An 18,631-nucleotide genomic window follows, 5' to 3' on the forward strand; every position below is an offset into this window, starting at 1 on the left:
CAAGCCCTCACAAGCCTTGTTTTGGTGAAGGGCTCCTCCTCGCGGTTCCCTGGGCATCTCTCCCCTTCCCTCCCTCCTTTTCTCAAGGCGCCTGTGGGAGCCCGGGGCCCACGCTCTCTTCAAACTCCTCCTGTCTCACAGGAGGCTGGCTTCATGCGTACTTAGCTGCTTGGCATTTGAATTTACCACCCCCGGGTTGTGCTGAAGAGGTCAGTCATTTCTGCAGTTTTGAAACGTGAAACAATATAGTCGAGTTAACATCTAAGTCCTGATAAGACAGCCAAGTATGTTTTTGAAAATTTGAAGAAAAGGGAGGGTACACATCACTTTGGTGATAATTAAGGGGATGTGTTTTCATAGTATAATTTGAGATCTTTGAGATCATGATCTTAGTCCCTGAACTTTTACATTTTTCTGTTTGTAATAACACTGATGTTCCTGATTTTAGCTACCACTTACATGCTTAAGTGCTACATGCTCCCTTTCTCTGGGGCACTAGGTCCTGTTTTCCCAACTGCATTTTACATATTTACATTTGTACCAGTCGCTGGTTCCCTACATCTGACTTGTCTGAAATGGAATTTCAGAAAACATTGTTTTCTTCTTTTAAAATGAGCTTCCCTTTCCTACTTTTCTTATTCTATCACTTTTTTCAGTCTGTCAGGCTTGAACTTTCAGTCCCCTTGTATTAATTCCTTTCCCTCTGTGTTTTGTAGAGTCCGGAGTCCCTAGGCCCTGCTCCATAGTTCTGCACATCCCTTCTTTTTCATTCAGATGTCTCCTGTCCTAATCCATTCCCTTCTTGCTACAACTTTCTAGCTTTTTAACTCCATGCTCTCAATCAGCCTCTTCAGCATATCATTTTAAACTTAATCTTTCTGAAACACTAATTTCCTCAAGATCCTAGACTGTAACAGTAACATTAAGCAAACACTGATATGCCACTCCGGATAGTCTAACATTTTCTTAACTTTTCAGCCCTTTCAGTCATTTGTCTCTACCTTTCTTTTGCAGTCTTGATTTCTTGATGTCTTTTTTTTTTTTTTTGCAGTCTTGATTTCTGCTGCTTATCTACATGCCTCTGTTGAGGTCACTCCCTTTGCTGTCCTCTAAACACACTGTGCTCTTTGTTCATCATGACCCTTCTTACAGGAAAGGCCTTCCTTCTTCTTGTTTGTGTCTGTACCGTACCCAGCAGGTAAAGTTGGGAGTCATGGCTACCTATTTGTGAAGTCCAGCAGGGTTCTTGTAATTCTCACTGATCCCTTTGGAATCCTTCCGGAGCAAATATGAAGAAAAAACAGTGTGTGTGTGTGCGTGTGCGTGTGTGTGTGTGTGTGTGTGTGTGTGTGCGCGCGAGGGTTTCCATACAGGTATCCCCTGCGTTTTGAAAGTTCATATTATGCATGCTGCTGTTGCTCTTGTGAAAGACCTACCTTAGTACTCGTTTTCGCTAACTTGAAACAAATCTGAAGAGGATTTTTCACTTCTATGAGAAAAAGAGAAAAGTGAAAATATGTTCAGTGTTTGTTTACTATGGGCTATTCTAGAGGCAGTGTGCACTCTAAGCAGCGAGAGTGACCCTGCCGAGCTCCTTGCCTGGGCACTACACTCAGAATCTCAGCATCAAGCCCACCAGAGCTCTGAACTGAGTCCGTGAGCATCTGGGTTTCATCTGCATTTATTCTGTGTGTGCCTTAGCAAGATGTATCCTAAGGTATCCAAAAAAAGCCCAAGAGAGGTTATCTTAGGATCTGGGAATGTTGAAAAAATTTTTCCATGTAAATTAATGGCAATGGCTTCTTTACTTTATGCCATTTTGGCTTATGAAAGGTTTCATAGAAACACTCTACTTTCAGATAGCAGGGGAAACTTGTATGTTATTATTATTACAGTTAAATGGCTGTTGTTGATCAGTCACAGATAGGAACTGTAGTCTATTTGATGTATTTACATTATTTAGAAGTCTGTTGAAATGGAAAGAAGATCATCAGATTGAGAAAACCATGTTGCCTTAATCTTTTGTCATGGGTAATATTACTTAAAAGGTAAGACTTAAAATAATAGGAAAAAATAAATACATTACCTACCCTGCCCTGTGCCCCTTCAGAACAATAGGGTCTGCCTTGCCTAGTGATCAGGCTAGCCCTTTTATATGCAGTCTCTGTATACCATTAGAAGTGAAGACACTGTCCTTTTATTTTTCAGTCCTGTGTGAATGCACAGAGAAAAGAAGCATTTTGCTTTTTACACAAAGCCTATCTGTAACACACACACACACACACACACACACACACACACACACACACAGTGGTTTAAGTGATTTGAGATGATTTTCCAAATCATTGTGAACTGAACGTTTATATGACATCTAGAATATTGTGCTAATAATGAATTTTTAAAATAGTATTATTGAGGTATTTTATAAACATACAATAAATTGCACATATTCAGAGTGTCCAGTGTGATGAGTTTTGAGTTCTGTTGGTACCCCTCAGACCATCCCTGTGATCACCATAATGGACATATTCATCACCCCCAGAGTTTCCTTATGCTTTTTTATAACCCCTCCTTCCTCTCCCCCTTCCCTGTATGTCCCCATTCCCCAGGAAATCACTGATCTGCTTTCCATCACTACACATTAGTTTGCACTTTCTAGAAGTTCATATAAATGGAATCATACAATATGAACTCTTTTTTTCTGGCTTCTTTCACTCAGCTTATTATTATTATGATTATGTTGAGATTCACGCATGTTGTAGCATATCTTAGGACTTCGTTCCATTTTATTGCTAAACAGTAATAGGGATATGCCACCATTCAGCCATTTATCTGGTTTTGGACATTTGTGTTGTTTCCAGGTTTTGGCTATTACTAAAAATGCTGTATGACTTTTGTGGACACGTGTGGACATATGTTTCCAGCTCTCTTAGGTAAATACCTGGAAGTAGAGAGTCTGGGTCATATGCTAGGTGTGTGTTTATGTTAGCACGGCAAGCCTTTTAAAAAGTTTTAAATATTTGAATAGGTACATAGTGGTATTTCGCTGAGATTTTAACTTGCATTTGTCTAATGACTAAGGATGTTGAACATCTTTTCGTGTGATTGTGTGCCATCTTTGGTGAAGTGTCTGTTCATATCTTTTGCCCACTTTTTACTGAGTTGTTTTCTCGTCACTAAGTTTTAAGAGTTCTATATGTTTTCCAGATACACATTCTTTAACTGATATGTGACTTGCAAGTATTTTCTCCCAGTCTGTGACTTGGGCAAGTGAATTCTTTGTCCCCCATCTCTATCAAGTAGCTCCAGGGTTCCCCTGTTTGAGAACTAGGAGACATTCACTCTGGCGTGGATCCCAGCTTAGCCAGGTAACAATGCTGCTGCTAGCTCCTGAGGGATTTTTAATTATAAATGTTGGTATTTTTCCTGTTTATGAGTGTAAAGTTCACTTATTATAGACAATTCTTAAAATATTCAAAATTGTAAGGAAGGAAATGAGACCAGAATATACTTGGGAAGTCCAAGCAGAAGCCCAACTGTGAAGGCCACGTCCATCAGAAGCATGAGTGCTTAGGGTTTACCATAAACTCCGCTTGGGGCAACAGGACCGTTATCAGCTTCCTCCGCTTGGGGATTGGGGCTCTTAAATTACTCTCGTTTTTGCTGTGGATGGCCTCAGAAATGTGGTGCGCTGAGGCTGCAGTGTTTGTTCATCCGGGATAGAAGTTGAATGCTTGTGTCTGCAACGCTCAGTCAGTATCTGGCCTAAGCACTTAATAAATGTTTATAAAATAGAAAGTAAATGAAGTTCTTGAAGTTAGATGTTGTGGAATTAGTAAATGTCTTTTGAACCTAGAGCTGAGCAAGGCTTGGGAAAGAAGAGATGGATAAAGATAGAAATGGAATTAATGAAATGGATGTGACTAATATTGGGAGCCGTTATATTAAAGTCCGACACAAGCCTCCTAAGTGTGAAGGGCTTCTTGTCCGTGGGGCTTTGTTGATGAAAAACTTTTAAGTGTTGGTTCCGAGAGGACTTGGTTTAAAATTCTAGTTGTGCTGTTTAGCGGCCACATAAACTTGGACCAATGCTTAATCTACTTCAATTCTTCTGCTTACATGTTGTGAATACTTGCGTGTGCATGGCGAGATGTCTCTGAGTTACGGGATAGCATATGTAAGACATTCTGGTATAGTGACTGACACTGTAGGAGCTCAGTAAATGTTAGTAGGGTTTTAGTTACTCCTCTTTTCCTCCCTCGTTTCTAGTCTTAAGCAAGACAACTCAATCTGGCTGCTGGAGTGGGGACCTACCTGTGTATTTCAGTGATAGGAAAAAATATCATGTGATAAAGATAATTTGATTGTACATCATGGTGTCCAGGGGCATAGTCTTTTTGTGCATGGAGTGATTTCTGTAAAGATACATGGATGGACTGACTTTAGATACTTGTGGAATGAAGAATTATTAGTGCCAGCAGTACTGTTCATCATAAAAGGGAATCCCAAGACTCGTATTGTAAAATTGGAACGTGATTTTCACATGAAAACATCCTGAGGAGGGAGTTGAGTGGTGGTTACATTGGTGGAGTGATGGGTGTGAGGGTAATTGGTACTTTTGTAAGAATTTTAGAGCTGTTTCAGATGAATATTTGTAACAAACTATTCTTTGCTGCCATTCTGAGCTCTTTCATACTGTCTCTGCTTCCTTTCTCTTACTGATTCTTCTGTTTCTTCCCTGCCTGGAAGTTTCTTGACTCTTGGAACCTAAGTCATCCCTCCTTTTCTGATGTTTATAATGTTCTAAAAGAAGGGGCTATAATATGATCGCCAATCAGTCATACTAACAACAAACTGATGCAGCCTGTATATAGTTTAAATTCATTGTTTTGGGTCATGAAAAACTTAAATGCTTCACTTAAGTTGTAATGGCTGTACAAAATCCTTTAATTAAAAAAAGATTCTTCGGGCTCCTGGGTGGCTCAGTCGGTTAAGCATTTGACTTTGGCTCAGGTCATGATCTCACGGTTTGTAAGCCCTACATCGGGCTCTGTGCTGACAGCTCGGAGCCTAGAGCCTGCTTCCGTGTCTCCCTCTCTCTCTGCCCCTCCCCTGCTTGCGCTCTCTGTCCCTCTGAAAAATAAATAAACATTAAAAAAACGTTAAAAAAAATAAAAGAGAGATTCTTGCACTACCGGAGTTTGGTCTGGGTTTTGTAATAACATAACTTTTGGGGGTTGAGACTGACTTACCAGAACCACTTTTCTAATTTCCATGTTCGTTCCATTTCTGTTTTGTGACCAGACACGAAAAAGTGTTGGAAATTTGAGTCCTTCTGTTAGAAGGCTTATCTTTATATGTTAGAACAGGAACCACTTTTTAAAGGGCTTCTCTTTCTCTGTGTTTGCAAAGCTCCTTGCTGTAGCACCCCAGTGATGCAGTGAACTAAGCAAGCCACATGGCCATACCTACTTCTGAAGAGGGAAGTAAACTGTAGTCCTAGGGCTCCATAAGGCAGAGAGCCAGTGAACAACCCTAATGATTCCGTGGTTCTCACTTGTGGTCATCACATATAACAGCTTTTCTCATTGTAGGCAATATAACTCACCCCTCCCCAAGGGCAGTAACCCCAGTTGCCCCATCCAGTCTCAGCAGTGCTTGAAGTCCCTTATTGTCCCATCAGGCCCTCTTGTGCCATCTCTTGGTCTGGAGAATTCCTGAATTAAGAAGACCTGTCCCTTATGTCCCCTCCCACTCTGGTGGAACTGGGAAACACCCTGCCCAAACCACTCCCATTCAGAAAGGGGAGGAACTGGAGATACGCAACCATCATGGAGTGGTAGCAATTCTGAAATCCCACTGAGCAGGCTTTTGGGGGGGAACCCCACCTTGTTTTGGAGGATGTTCATTAATTATGCCCAGATTCTGCTTCCCGGGAGAGGCTCCCAATCCATTGTTCTCTTTTTTTTTTTCCTTTTCCATTAACTTCTTTGGCTCCCACTGAAGTGGGCCCTAGAGAATAGGCTGTCTTTGGGGGTTGAGCAGTTTTCTCTGGCAGCTTCCTGTCTACAGGGTTGTCCTAAAAATCCAGTAGTCATAGTCCTGTTTTAATCCAGACTAGTAGTAGTCATTTTGGCCACACAGCTCTCAAAAATTTTGTTGGCTTCCCAGCTTGATTCCAATCAGCTTCATGTGTCAATAGCCAGACCTACAATTTTTGCTAGAGATCTCTCAGATTTGCTACATTTCTCATCTTTTTCACCCCACATGTGCCTCCTCCCTTTAATTATTTGAGGGTATCTTTTTTCTGCCAACCTTCAGCTGAAGACTTATCCTCTTCGTCTGTTTTTCCTGAAACATTTTATCCCAAGTGAAGGAATTTACTATGTGCCACATTGATCCACATTGAGGTTTAATATCAGGTGTAGCCGTTGTGTCCTCTTGATTTGATCCTGACCCAATGTTGAGTTTTAATCAGCTGTTCTTTCAGAGGCCTTCCCCGCTTCATTTTCAACTGCTTGGGGTTGGGAAGTCAGTTGCCTTTTCCAGTCTGTCAAGCCTTTGAATCTGAGCTCTCTTTTCTTACATTCCTGCTTGTAAACCAACCAGTTCTCTTCTGATCCCGTTTCTTCCTGCACAGGTTTCTCTTGATCTTACTCAGTTGTTCTTAGCATGTCACTCTTTGTCTTTTCATCTTCTGCATTTGCTTTGCATCTAACCTCGTTTTTTCACCAGTTCCACACAAGCCGTGTCTCCTTGTCCTCTGCTGAGGGTGCCACACTATCTCCAGACCTTTCTTTTGGACCCGTCACTATATCCAGTAAGCATTTTCTTTGAGGATTTCAGAGGCTGTTCCTTTTCTTTTACTGAACTGTTTTGTCTTTTACTTCTCCAGTTTTTTTAAAATTTTTATTTTTATCCTTTTTAATTAAAAAAAATTCTTTTTAATCTTTATTTATTTTTGAGAGAATGAGAGAGAGAGTGAGGGCAGGGGAGGAACAGAGAGAGAGGGAGACACAGAATCCGAAGCAGGCTCCAGGCTCTGAGCTGTCAGCACAGAGCCTGACGGGGGGCTTGAACCCACGAACCGTGAGATCATGACCTGAGCCAAAGTCAGACGCTTAACCGACTGAGCCACCCAGGAGCCCCTTTCTTCTCCAGTTTTTATTCCTTTAAGATTTTTTTTTATGTTTATTTTTGAGACAGAGAGAAACAGAGCATGAGTTGGCATAGGGGCATAGTGAGAGGGAAACACAGAATCTCAAGCAGTCTCCAGGCTCTAAGCTGTCAGCACAGAGCCTGAAGCGGGGCTTGAACCCACCAACCGTGAGATCATGACCTGAGCCGAAGTCAGACGCTTAACCGACTGAGCCACCCAGGAGCCCCAGTTTTTATTTCTTTAAAAGTGAACTTGGCCAAATATGTTTTCTGTCAACAAATTGGCTCCTTTACTGTCCACCCAGGTCTGCAGCTAAGGGTGTGTCGACCTCCACAAACCCCAGTACACTTCTCAGTTTCTAAAACTCAGTTTCTAGAAGGCCTTTGCTCAGATAGGATCTTTATTTGCCCTCCCTGCTTGATTTTCTGGTATGGGTGGAATATTTGAAAACTAAAGTGTGGAGCACTTACTGCCAGCAGGACTTCCTTTCTTTGCTGTTACGTTGCTTTGCTTATAGGGACTATCCTCAGAATGTGATGTGTCCTCCTGCGTTCCCTTCAGCTTCTTTCCCAGTTGTTTTCTAGGAGTTGGTGTCCTCCCTGAGTGTAAAGAGGAAAGACGTGCGCGCGCGCACGCGTGTGTGTGTGTGTGTGTGTGTGTGTGTGTTGGGGGCAGCACACAGTCTTGCCAACACAAAGATCTGCATTGATGGGAATTTAAAGTTGGTTGCAGTGCATACAATCCTGAGTGTCTGAATCAAGTAACTAACTGTAGATGATGTTTGAAGTGCCTTCCTTTCTTTTTTTAGGTGGCCTCAGTTTTATGACCCTGGCATGACAAGAAGCTTGGACAAGTTTTTGTTTCATTTACTTTTTCTTTTCCCATTCCAGTGTCTGATTTATAGTTAGTGAGATCATTCCATATCCTAGGGTTACCTGTTGATTTTAGTTTTACGTATAATAATTTCTTGGGTTATTTCCTGCATGTTCAGAAATTGAGAGAGGTTGCATGATTCAAGGCACGTGTGGTTTGGAACTGGAAGTCTGTGCCCCTTAATTTCTCTTTTTGTCTTCTGACACCAAGAGAGGGCTTATGTTTTTAAGTCTGGTAATGGAATTCCTTAAAGTAATCATTGTGATATATTTATGTTTGGCATTTTACTAAGACTTTTATAGTTTGCTCTGAATCTGACATTGCGTGGTGTTTCTGTTTCAGATAGCAGCAATGTTTCACTTCTTCAGAAAGTCTCCGGAATCTAAAAAGCCCACAGTACCAGAGACAGAAGCCGATGGATTTGTCCTTTTAGGTGAGCCTTTTACAGAAACAAAATCATAATTGGATGAGTTATTGTTCCTTTAAAAGTTTACTTTAAAATTATGTGATTGATTTTTAATTCTCACTAATACCTGAATTAATTTATGTATATGAAATCTATAAAAATAAAGCTCCCCAGTCACTTAGAATATTTTTGTCAAGTCACACTCTTCTTATATATTACTTTGGCTGCATCCTTCAAATTATATGTGTAAAAATCGTCTCTTTTTTTTCTATCTGATAAGCTGGTCAACCTTTTTAATTGCAAAAAACCAAAAGTCTTGAAGGATCCTTGATAAAGTCAAGTTCTGTTTTATAAATAGCAGCAAACCTCGCCTCTTAAATTAGCATCTGAAATTAAATTAGGCATCCAATAAATCATTTGCTGAATGAAGTATACTTTTTAAATCGAAATATGTTACATAGTGTCTCCTAAATGTTTGTTAAGATTGGTTTATTTTCTATTATAAAATTGATACCTGCAGTTATTACTATTTTGGAGGCTTTAAAAAAATTTCTTTCAAACAAATACTATGCTCTTTCCAAGGCGAATTCTGAAAAATAACATTTCCTTCGTGTGTCGTGTGTCTTTCCCCTGAGGAAGAGACTTGCAGTCTTTGTATAGTTCTTCCCAGAAGTTCTGTCCCCAGGGGTGATGAGCTAAAACCCAGTGTTCCCACGTAACTCACATCCTCTCCCACTCTGGACTTCCTCCCGCCAAATTCTGCTTTTTCCCTGAGAGGAGTTGCATGAACTCATAGGGTATTTGCTCCCTGGGATGTTTCTCAGGTATCTCTCTTTCCAGATTCTGGTTTCCTTCCTCTTAGGATCTCTATCTTGGCCCAGTCAGACCAGGGTCCCCTTACATGGACAAATGCTTCACATGTCTTGAAAAGTGGAGGTTGGTGCCTTGGATTTAAAGGTGATCTTGAATTTTCAGCTTCGGCCCTCTCAGAGCTGGGTTCATGCCATGCCTCTTTCTCCACACTTTCACAAGTTTGGGTGGGTAGGTCTCTGCCTCTTCAGCCCTTCTCTTTAGGATCTGGTCTCTCACAGGAAGGACACGAGCGTTTCACCCATCTGGCCCTCTTCCATTTCTAGGCCTTAATCTCTGGAAGACCAGATTACAGTTTTTCTTGCGGCTAAATGTTACCTGTGAATGTCCCATCTTTGAAACAGTCAAGTTCTGTCGGGCCAGGATCTGCAGTGCTGGCAGATTCCCCTTCCCTTCTGGCAGTTTTTCTGAATCTGCTGCCTATGTCCTAGGACAGGGGCAATAATTTGGGTGCTCAGCATTGTTTTCTCTCTGTCCACATCCCCTGTGCCTGAGGCAAAATAGTGAGGCATTGTTTGACCAGGGCCAGTGGTTTTTCTGGGGAACTTTCTGATGGGTATAAACTGGGGTCCCATGCACATGAGCGCTCCTCTGGCCCTTCTTATCGCATCAAGAATTTAGGGGGCGCCTGGGTGGCGCAGTCGGTTGAGCGTCCGACTTCAGCCAGGTCACGATCTCGCGGTCCATGAGTTCGAGCCCCGCGTCGGGCTCTGGGCTGATGGCTCAGAGCCTGGAGCCTGTTTCCGGTTCTGTGTCTCCCTCTCTCTCTGCCCCTCCCCCATTCGTGCTCTGTCTTTCTCTGTCCCAAAAATAAATAAACGTTGAAAAAAAAAAATTTAAAAAAAAGAATTTATGCCTCAGCTTCCAGGTCCGAACTGGCTCCATCAGTCCCAACTTCTGTTCCTTGAAAGCTGCCAGTGTTGCTTCCCTCTTACCTCCTGAATTAACCTCACTAACTAAACCTCAGGGATGCCTCTGGTCTGCTTCTTTAAGCATTTCACACAAAACTCTTCTCTCAGAAATGTGCTTCAACAAAGCCTGGTTTTCCAAACTCTGTTCTGTGTTTCTCTGTAGTCTTAACACATGTGCAGAGAGCTTTGCTGTTTTCTCTTGTATCATGTTTAGAAATCAACATTACTCTTTTTGTGATCAAATAGTCATTTAAAGGATGTGAGTGTAGTACACAGACATCTTTGTGAGCAGGTGCAACTTTTAATGCTCTTCATATATCTTCTTCACCTGTCTGGTGAAGCACCTGAAATTGCTGTGTGGCCTGCGACATTGCAGCATTTCAGAGGTAAGTTTTAACCACAGCTAAAAACCCCCTGCTGCTGGTCCTTCTAAAATCTCCACTGTCTGGTAGCTCAAAGCATATGGATGCTTCAGTTGTAGCTAGCCCAACACGGGCCTAGTTTCCAGTGTCTTCTGCCTCAGCAGCTGAAGCTTATCTGCTGTGGACCTTTCCTCTTCTAGAAGAGACGCTGGTTTATGAAGTAGTTTTTAGCCGAGCCTCGGAAGACACAGAAACTTTCAGATTTGCTAATTCATGAGGGAATTTCCAGGACTTTATTACCCTCATCTGCTCTCATGTTCTAGCTGCTCCCTCTGATACACCTAAGCTCTGAGGGGGCACTTTCCCAAAAGCTGACATGCTGTGTTTGGAGGGTGCTTTCCCAGGACCATCTTGGACTGAGTTGGGTGGGTTTTGTCCCTGCACCGTACCTCACCTGTAACGTTACTGTCCCTGGCAGTCATGATGAGGAATCACTTCCGTCATCGTTCCAGGACAGTGATGTAATTTGAAGTCAGCTGGTGGTCACCGTCTTTCAAATGACCCAAGCCAGACGAGTCCCCTAGATGTCTGCTGAGGCTTTCTTCTCCTTCAGTGTCCATGAGTGTTGAGCCCGTCTCTAGGTGCAAAGCTCTACCCCTTCACCACCCTCCATGAAAAATCCCTGCGTGCCTACTATCTTGTGAGCTTAGTTACTCTCCTGAAGTTGTGAGGATGTCAGCCAGCATCAGCCTTGGCTCTCTCTTCCTGTGTCTTCTTTCTCTTCTCATTGATCACACCACCTCCCTTCTTTCTCAGGAACACCTCAGAGACACTGCAGTGAAGGGCAGATGAGATCCTGACTCGAGCCAGACTTGTTGGCTCTGTATCCTGGCTCTACAGTTTGCCAGAGTCTCCATTACAGGGGAGGCCGAAATTCTCCTCTCTCCTCTCAGGGTCTGCGCCTGAGCCTGAGACGTAAATACACAAAGGGCAGATGAACAGGAGAGAAGCATACAGGCTTTTATGTGTACACAGGAGCCCCCCCCCCAAGAAAATGAAGACCTAAAGAAATGGCAAAACCCATGTGCTCATGTACCAGGTTGAACAAAGAGGCCACTGTAGAAAAGTAGATTGTGTGGGGAGACTCAAGGAAGATAAGAGTTATTTTAACAGGGTCTGTTTGTACAGAGTTCTCTTGGCCTTGACTCTCCACCTCTGGTGATAAGAATGCTTCTTTCCTCCTGGCATCTTCTAGAGGGGGGCTTTATCTCCTGCTTTCGGGAAGGAAAGGAGAGGTCAGAGCGCCCTCCTTGCACCTGCTATTTTTCAAGTGCCTTTAGCTCAAAATAATCCTTATGCTCAAGCACCATATTTTGGGGTGGTATATTTGCCACCCTCCGCTGTTTGGGGCAAGTTATATAACTTTTGGAGGTGAGAGGGTGTTGAGAAAATGAGTGTGATACCGGTATGAACCCCATAGGGTTATTGAGAGGATTAATGGGTTAATATGTATAAAATACTTAGAACAAGTCTCTGGATGAAATGATAGTGTTATATCCACATACAGGTGAGGACTGAACTTTTCTGGGTTCTTCCAGCTAACGTAGAGCAGATCTGGGATTAGTCCAGGCAACCTTACTTTAGAACCTAATCCTCTTAACCACCAAGCTATTCATCTTTTTTTTTTTTATGTCGTATTATCATTTTAAATTTTAAGACATTAATGACGTTTTAAGCTCTTTAAAAATTTTTTTACGTTGTATTCCTTCGTGTTTCAAAGAGAAAGTGTTCTGTTTCTTTGTTTTTGCTTTTTTTTTTTAATGTTTGTTTATTTTTGAGAGAGAGAGATGGTGTGTGGGAGGAGCAGAGAGAGAGGGAGACACGGAATCTGAAGCAGACTCCAGGCTCCCAGCTGTGAGCCCAGAGCCTGACGTGGGGCTCGAAATTACGAACTACGAGATCACGACCCGAGTCAAAGTCGAACGCTTAACTGACTGAGCTAACCCGGAGCCCCATCTTTGTTTTTGCTTTTTAAGTAAAAGAGGGTTGGTATATCATAAAATTTGGCTAATTTTGCTACCCCAAACTTTTCACTTTAAACTATTTAAAATATTGCAGAAAACTGTAATCTCTTTAATGAGGTTGAGGTTGGAGGATGGTATACATTATGCAGTTAATAAAAAAATACATCAGCAGTTAGGGACCTAGTTGATTTGACTGGTAAAGGTTAGGACAGATTATTAGGAATACAGTAGGTTGTCTTTGCTAAAATTTTTTTTTATTATTTTTGAGAGAGAGAGAAAGCACATAAGTAGGGAAGGGGCAGAGGGAGAGAAGGAGATAGAGGGTCTGAAGCAGGCTCCATGCTGACAGCAGAGTGCGTGATGTGGGGCTTGAACTTACAGACCGTGAGATCATGACCTGGGCCAAAGCTGGACTCTTAACCGACTGAGCCACTCAGGTGCCCCTAGTAGGTTGTCTTTAAAAACAGAGTGGTGAGGGGCATCTGGGTGGTTCAGTTGGTTGAGCATCCGACTTCGGCTCAGGTCATGATCTCACAGTTTGTGGGTTCGAGCTCCACGTTGGGCTCTGTTCTGACAGCTCAGAGCTTGGAGCCTGCTTCAGACTCTGTGTCTCCTTCTCTCTCTGTCTCTCCCCTGCTCATGCTGTCTCTATCTCTCAAGAATAAATAAACATTAAAAAACAAAACAAAACAAAAAACAGAGTGGTGAGGGGCACCTAGGTGGCTCAGTTGGGCAAGTGGGTTAAGCATCCAACTCTTGATTGGCTCAGGTCATGATCTCACAGTCACGACATTGGGTCCCCTTACCAGGCTCTGTGCTGGGCACAGGGCCTGCTTAAGATTCTTTCTCTCCCTCTTCCTTTGCCCCTACCTCATGCACTGGCACTCTTTCAAAAAAAAAAAAAAAAAAAAAGGAGTGGTAACCTCTTTTTTTTTTAAGCCGATTTGTTCCACTAAGTTGCGCTTTTTTATCATGCGATTATACACTGACAAATGTAATACCTACTTTAGTTTCAGTGCATACTGTGTGAAATATTTTGGAAAACATCAAATAGGTCAAATGGTAGATATGAAATGCTGTTATTAACATGTTTCAGATTTGGCACACATATATTTTGGTTATTTCTTGGTCCTCATGTGCAGTAGACACATTGCAGGAAAATAAATATATACGATGGGTTTTGTTGTATTTAGGAAGTGATAAGACTAAGTGAAGACTGAGAAACAGTTATATTTATGGCAACAACTTACCAATATGGAGTCTACAGAATTTTTTAGATTATCATTGTATGTAGTCTTTATACATTTTTCTAAAACGGTCAGAGTAAATTATGTTGTTAGAGGTGTAAATTATCTCTCTTTTCCCACTTGAGAGGACCTTTTACCCTGGGAAGGTCTTCCTGCTTAACACAAATAGGTTTCAGGTGACAATTACTAGATGGCATTGCTGAAGTCAGTACCCCGTGACTTGAAATTTTGGGTCCAAGCAGAGCCTAGGCACTTTGTTGATAATAGGAATATCTGGGTTGTTCGTATACAATTAGCTCACTTTTGGACAGAAAGAAAGCTTTCTCCCTGTTAGGGTTTCCAAAGCGTTTAGCCTTTGTAAAATGTCGAGTGTGCTGAATAAGAAAAAGGGGAGAAAAAAGCCTCGTAGAAAAACATCCTTTCCCTTGTAACCAGTTCCTATTCACATAAGAAGGTAATAGCTATTCGTTCATTCAGTAATGAAGTTGAAGTAATCCTCCAGGGTACTCATTTTACACAAAAACAAATTGCAGTTTTCATTTGCATCACTGGGTGGCGATTTTTCTTAGTTTTATACTACTGTTTAAAACCCTAGCAAGCATGGTACTATTTGTAATTACCAGGGTTTTCTTGTGTTATGACATGTTTAATTGTAATTTTAAGACATTATCTTTAAGTTGATTACAAATTTACTACTGTAGTGTGCAACCTCATAGTTATTTTAAATTAAGGAAAAGGGTATCTGTTGCCTAGATGTTGGCATATAATTCCTTCTGAAACTAAGACAAAGGCATGAATTGGCTTATTATGTTATAGCAAAAAGAAGGAAAAAGAACAGCAATTAAAAAAAAAAACCACGGAATCGGAGATGAAAAGGAATAATTTAGATTATTGTTGTTATGTTCACTGACATTGTTGACCAGTATTGAGTAGAACTTTGGAGCAGGCAGAATGAAACGGGGCAAATAGTACCATAGAGATTGAAGAAAATGGGTTATAGTACAACTGACATTCAGCATATGCAGGTGCTTCTGAAAGTAGGGCATAAGGACCTGTGGTCTCCTTTAAACTAATTATTTTGTAAAACTGAATTGAGAATCAGAGTTTAGTAATTTAGCAGCTTGGATTTCATCCTTTCAATTTTGATATTGCAACGTGTAACTGAGTCTCACCTAGTGTTTTCCAGTTGAAATGATAAATCAGAATTTGAAACATGTGGGTTATTTTTAAGATTGACCCCTACTGAATTCCTCGTTCTCAGAATCATTCAAACCATGCATACATGCTAAAGCTAAACTATTCCGTTTTTATATGGAATGTTTAGATGATCTCTTTGCCTCAATGTTCCTTCCTTTATTCAAAAGTGGAAATATAGCTGTGTACGATAAAAATTTACATTCCAAGGAATGAGGGACAGTAAGTCACTTTGCTTTGTCTAGGCCTGAAGGCTTTAATTAAAACAACAAAGACAAAAACTAAACAGATTTTTAGAGTGTGCTTCCTATTTTTATTCTCTGTTCTTCAAACAGAAGTATACCAAATCTTAAAAAAAAAAGAGTGTTTATGGATTAAAAAAGCAACTGATCATATTAATACCTCTTTACCCATGTATCATGATATCCAGAAAAACTCAGATGACACACAACTCTGTGTGTCTAGTGGTAGAATTGACAGAATTGTCACATTCCCTGGTTCCTAATTCTGGTTCATCTGTTCATCTGGTGGCACTTGAGAGCTGAAAGTGTTCAGGCAAGGCTATCCTGTGTGGGGTGTACTGCCCCGCCTTGTCTCCTTGACTGCGCAGATTAGAAGGAACTTTTTAGGGCAAAGGAGAGGAGTTGACCATACTGAGAAGCAGAACTGAGCCCTCTGTTTCATTATAATTAATTGAGAGAAAGTCATTCACATACTCGGGCTCAGCAATGTCAATTGGATGACCTGTCTCTCTAACTCCATGCTGACCCTCCTGTGCATCAGGGGGCACTTTGAAAATATACTGGTGCTGGGGCCTCCAGAATCCCTGCATTCTGGTTAGATAGGCCTGGGGTTTGGCCCAGACATGAGGCTTTTTTTTTTTTTTTTTTTTAGAGTTTCCCAGACAGTTCCACCATACATGCAGGGCTGAGAACCACCGCAGTTCACTCTCTGTAATTTAGTAATTGTATGCCATGAAACACTTTGAAAAAGACCTCATAAAAATATAGAGTTACAGCTTCTCTTCCACCGTACTTGAACCATAAACAAACAAACAAAAAGCAAATAAAACCACAAAGTCTGGGTTAAACACACTTCCTTTCAAACATCAAATGATAAAGAAACAGAAAGCTTTGAGTTTCTTAAAGCAATATATCTGGAACCTTAATTTTTTTTTTTTAATCAGTGAAACAATTGGGAAGCGTTTTATTAACTTAATTATACAAATGTCAATTCCAGGTGGCCTCTAACTCTTTTTGTCTTCAGCCATAAGGTATATCTGTTTGACAGATTAACACCTATACACTCACCAGAGCAACTCCAAGGTACTTTTTCTTTGAACTAAACACTTCAGGTAGTCATATTTTTAGTATAGCTATTTGGGGGTCATTGCCTGCTTTACTATGGTGCTGTTTCCTGGAGGGCACTTACTTAGTACGATACCAGTAGGGAGAAAATGTAAGTGTGCACACCATATTCCATAAATGAGTTTCCTCTCGTGTTTCCTTCCAGGCTTTCCTAGTGCTATATCTTCCACATATGAGACTAACTGAAAAATTGTGATGAGTACTTTTATATTTTAACTTAAAAGTTTATTTTTATTTCATCCTGCTAAGGAAATAAAGTACAAGGATGAGAATCGAAGTAGAATGTACAGTGTGAACATTGCACTTCATACTGGTAATAATTCAGATGGGGTTGGAAGACCTAAATATTGTCTTTCTGGTAATCTTAATAATAAGACAGTATTCTTTTGTGTTTTAGTGGTTATCGTACTCAGCGTCAGTTTTTTCCCTTTGAATGTGACCAAAGCCTATTATGAAGGAGAGGGTTCTTACTTAGGATTATACATTAATCTTCATAAATGTGAATTTCTGAAAAATGTATCTTCTTCCTTTATTATATCATGACAGAATTATGGTGTTATCTCAGAATACCGTTATCAAATAAACTAAGCCAGAAGTGAAACATCTTAAATTTGTGTGATGGAGTCTTATTGTAGTGATCACTAAGTCAACATGCTTGAGGACTTTGTCTGTCACAGGTGCTATGCTCTTTGTTTAAAATGCTACAGATTCCTGGGCCTGACCCATACTTAGTGAAACACAATCTTTGGAGCCATAGCCCAAGAATCCGCATTTAAAAAAGCAATGCACATGGCATTTCTATGACAAAAGAGACAAGAATATACAATGGGGGAAAAGACAAATGATGCTGGGAAAACTGGACAGCTACATGCAAAAGAATGAAACTGAACCACTTTCTGACACCATACACAGAAATGAACTCAAAATAAATCAAAGACCTAAATGTGATACCTGAAACTATAAAACTTCTGGAAGAGAATATAGGAAGTAATTTCTCTGACATCGGCTGTAGAAACATCTTTCTAGATGTCCCCTGAGGCAAGGGAAACAAAAGCGAAAATAAACTGTTAGGACTACACCAAAATAAAAAGGCAAACTAATGAATGGGAGAAAATGTTTCCAAATGAGATATCTGGTAAGGGGTTAATATTGAAAACATATAAAGAACTTATACAATTCAACACCAAAAAAACCCCAAATAATCCAATTAAAAAATGGACAGAGGACTTAAATAGACATTTTTTCCAAAGAAGACATACACATGGCCAACGGACACATAAAAAGATGCTCCTAAAAATAAGGGGTCAGAATGGCTAAAATAAAAAAGACAAGAAGTAACAAGTGTTGGCAAGGATGTGGAAGAAAAGGAACCCTCATGCACCGGTGGTGGGAATGCAAACTGGTGCAGCCACTGTGGAAAACAATATGGAGGTTTTCCACAAAAAATCAAAAATAGAATTACCATTTGATCCAATAATTCCACCACTGGGTATTTATCCAGAGAGTATGAGAGCACTAATTCGAAGGGATATATATTCCCCTATGGTTACTGCAGCATTATTTACAATATGCAAATTATGGAGGCAGCCCAAGTATCCATTGATAAAGAAGGGAATGTGTATGCACACACACAATGGAATATTATTCAGCTGTAAAAACGAATCTTGCCATTTGCAACAGTGGATGGATGTAGAGAGTGTAATGCTAAGTGAAATAAGTCAGAGAAAAACAACTAACACTATATGATCTCATTCATGTGGAATTTAAGAAACAAAGCAGATTGGGGTACCTGAGTGGCACAGTTGGTTAGAGCATCTGACTTTAGGTCATGATCTCACAGTTTGTGGGATTGAGCCCCATGATGAACCCCATGGTGACAGCATGGAACCTGCTTGGGATTCTCTCCCTCTCTCTCTGCTTCTTCTCCACTTGCACTGTCTCTTAAAATAAATAAACTTGAAAGAAAGAAAGAAAGAAAGAAAGAAAGAAAGAAAGAAAGAAAAGAGGAAGGAAGGAAAGGAAAGGAAAGGAAAGGAAGAAAGAAAGAAAGAAAGAAAGAAAGAAAGAAAGAGAAAGAAAACTCCAACTCTTAATTGTAGAGGACAAACTGATGATTGCCAGAGGGAAGGTGGGTGGGGAGATGGCTGAAGTACAGAAAGCGGAAAAGAGTACACTTGATGACCTGAGTAATATATGGAATTTTTTGAATCAGTATATT

The 18,631-nt window shown here is 40.8% G+C and overlaps 1 protein-coding gene across 3 annotated transcripts in view; it reads left to right on the plus strand.

The window, feature by feature from the left end:
• The window catches only part of UMAD1 (UBAP1-MVB12-associated (UMA) domain containing 1), a 274,040-nt gene that overhangs the window by 13,933 nt on the left and 241,476 nt on the right, over positions 1-18,631 (plus strand). For all 3 annotated transcript variants that reach the window (XR_006965292.1, XM_047097075.1, XM_047097077.1), the window contains exon 2: positions 8,375-8,465. Coding sequence is in view for 2 of the 3 variants with exons in the window: in XM_047097075.1 (XP_046953031.1) it covers positions 8,384-8,465 (82 nt within the window). In the remaining variant the exon portion in view is untranslated. The remainder of the gene's footprint in view (positions 1-8,374; positions 8,466-18,631) is intronic.

The sequence above is a fragment of the Lynx rufus genome, unplaced genomic scaffold, assembly GCF_022079265.1.
Source record: "Lynx rufus isolate CCGP_SWC_20201006 ecotype Redwood Valley unplaced genomic scaffold, mLynRuf1.p SCAF_4, whole genome shotgun sequence".
In the NCBI taxonomy this organism is placed as follows: domain Eukaryota; kingdom Metazoa; phylum Chordata; class Mammalia; order Carnivora; family Felidae; genus Lynx; species Lynx rufus.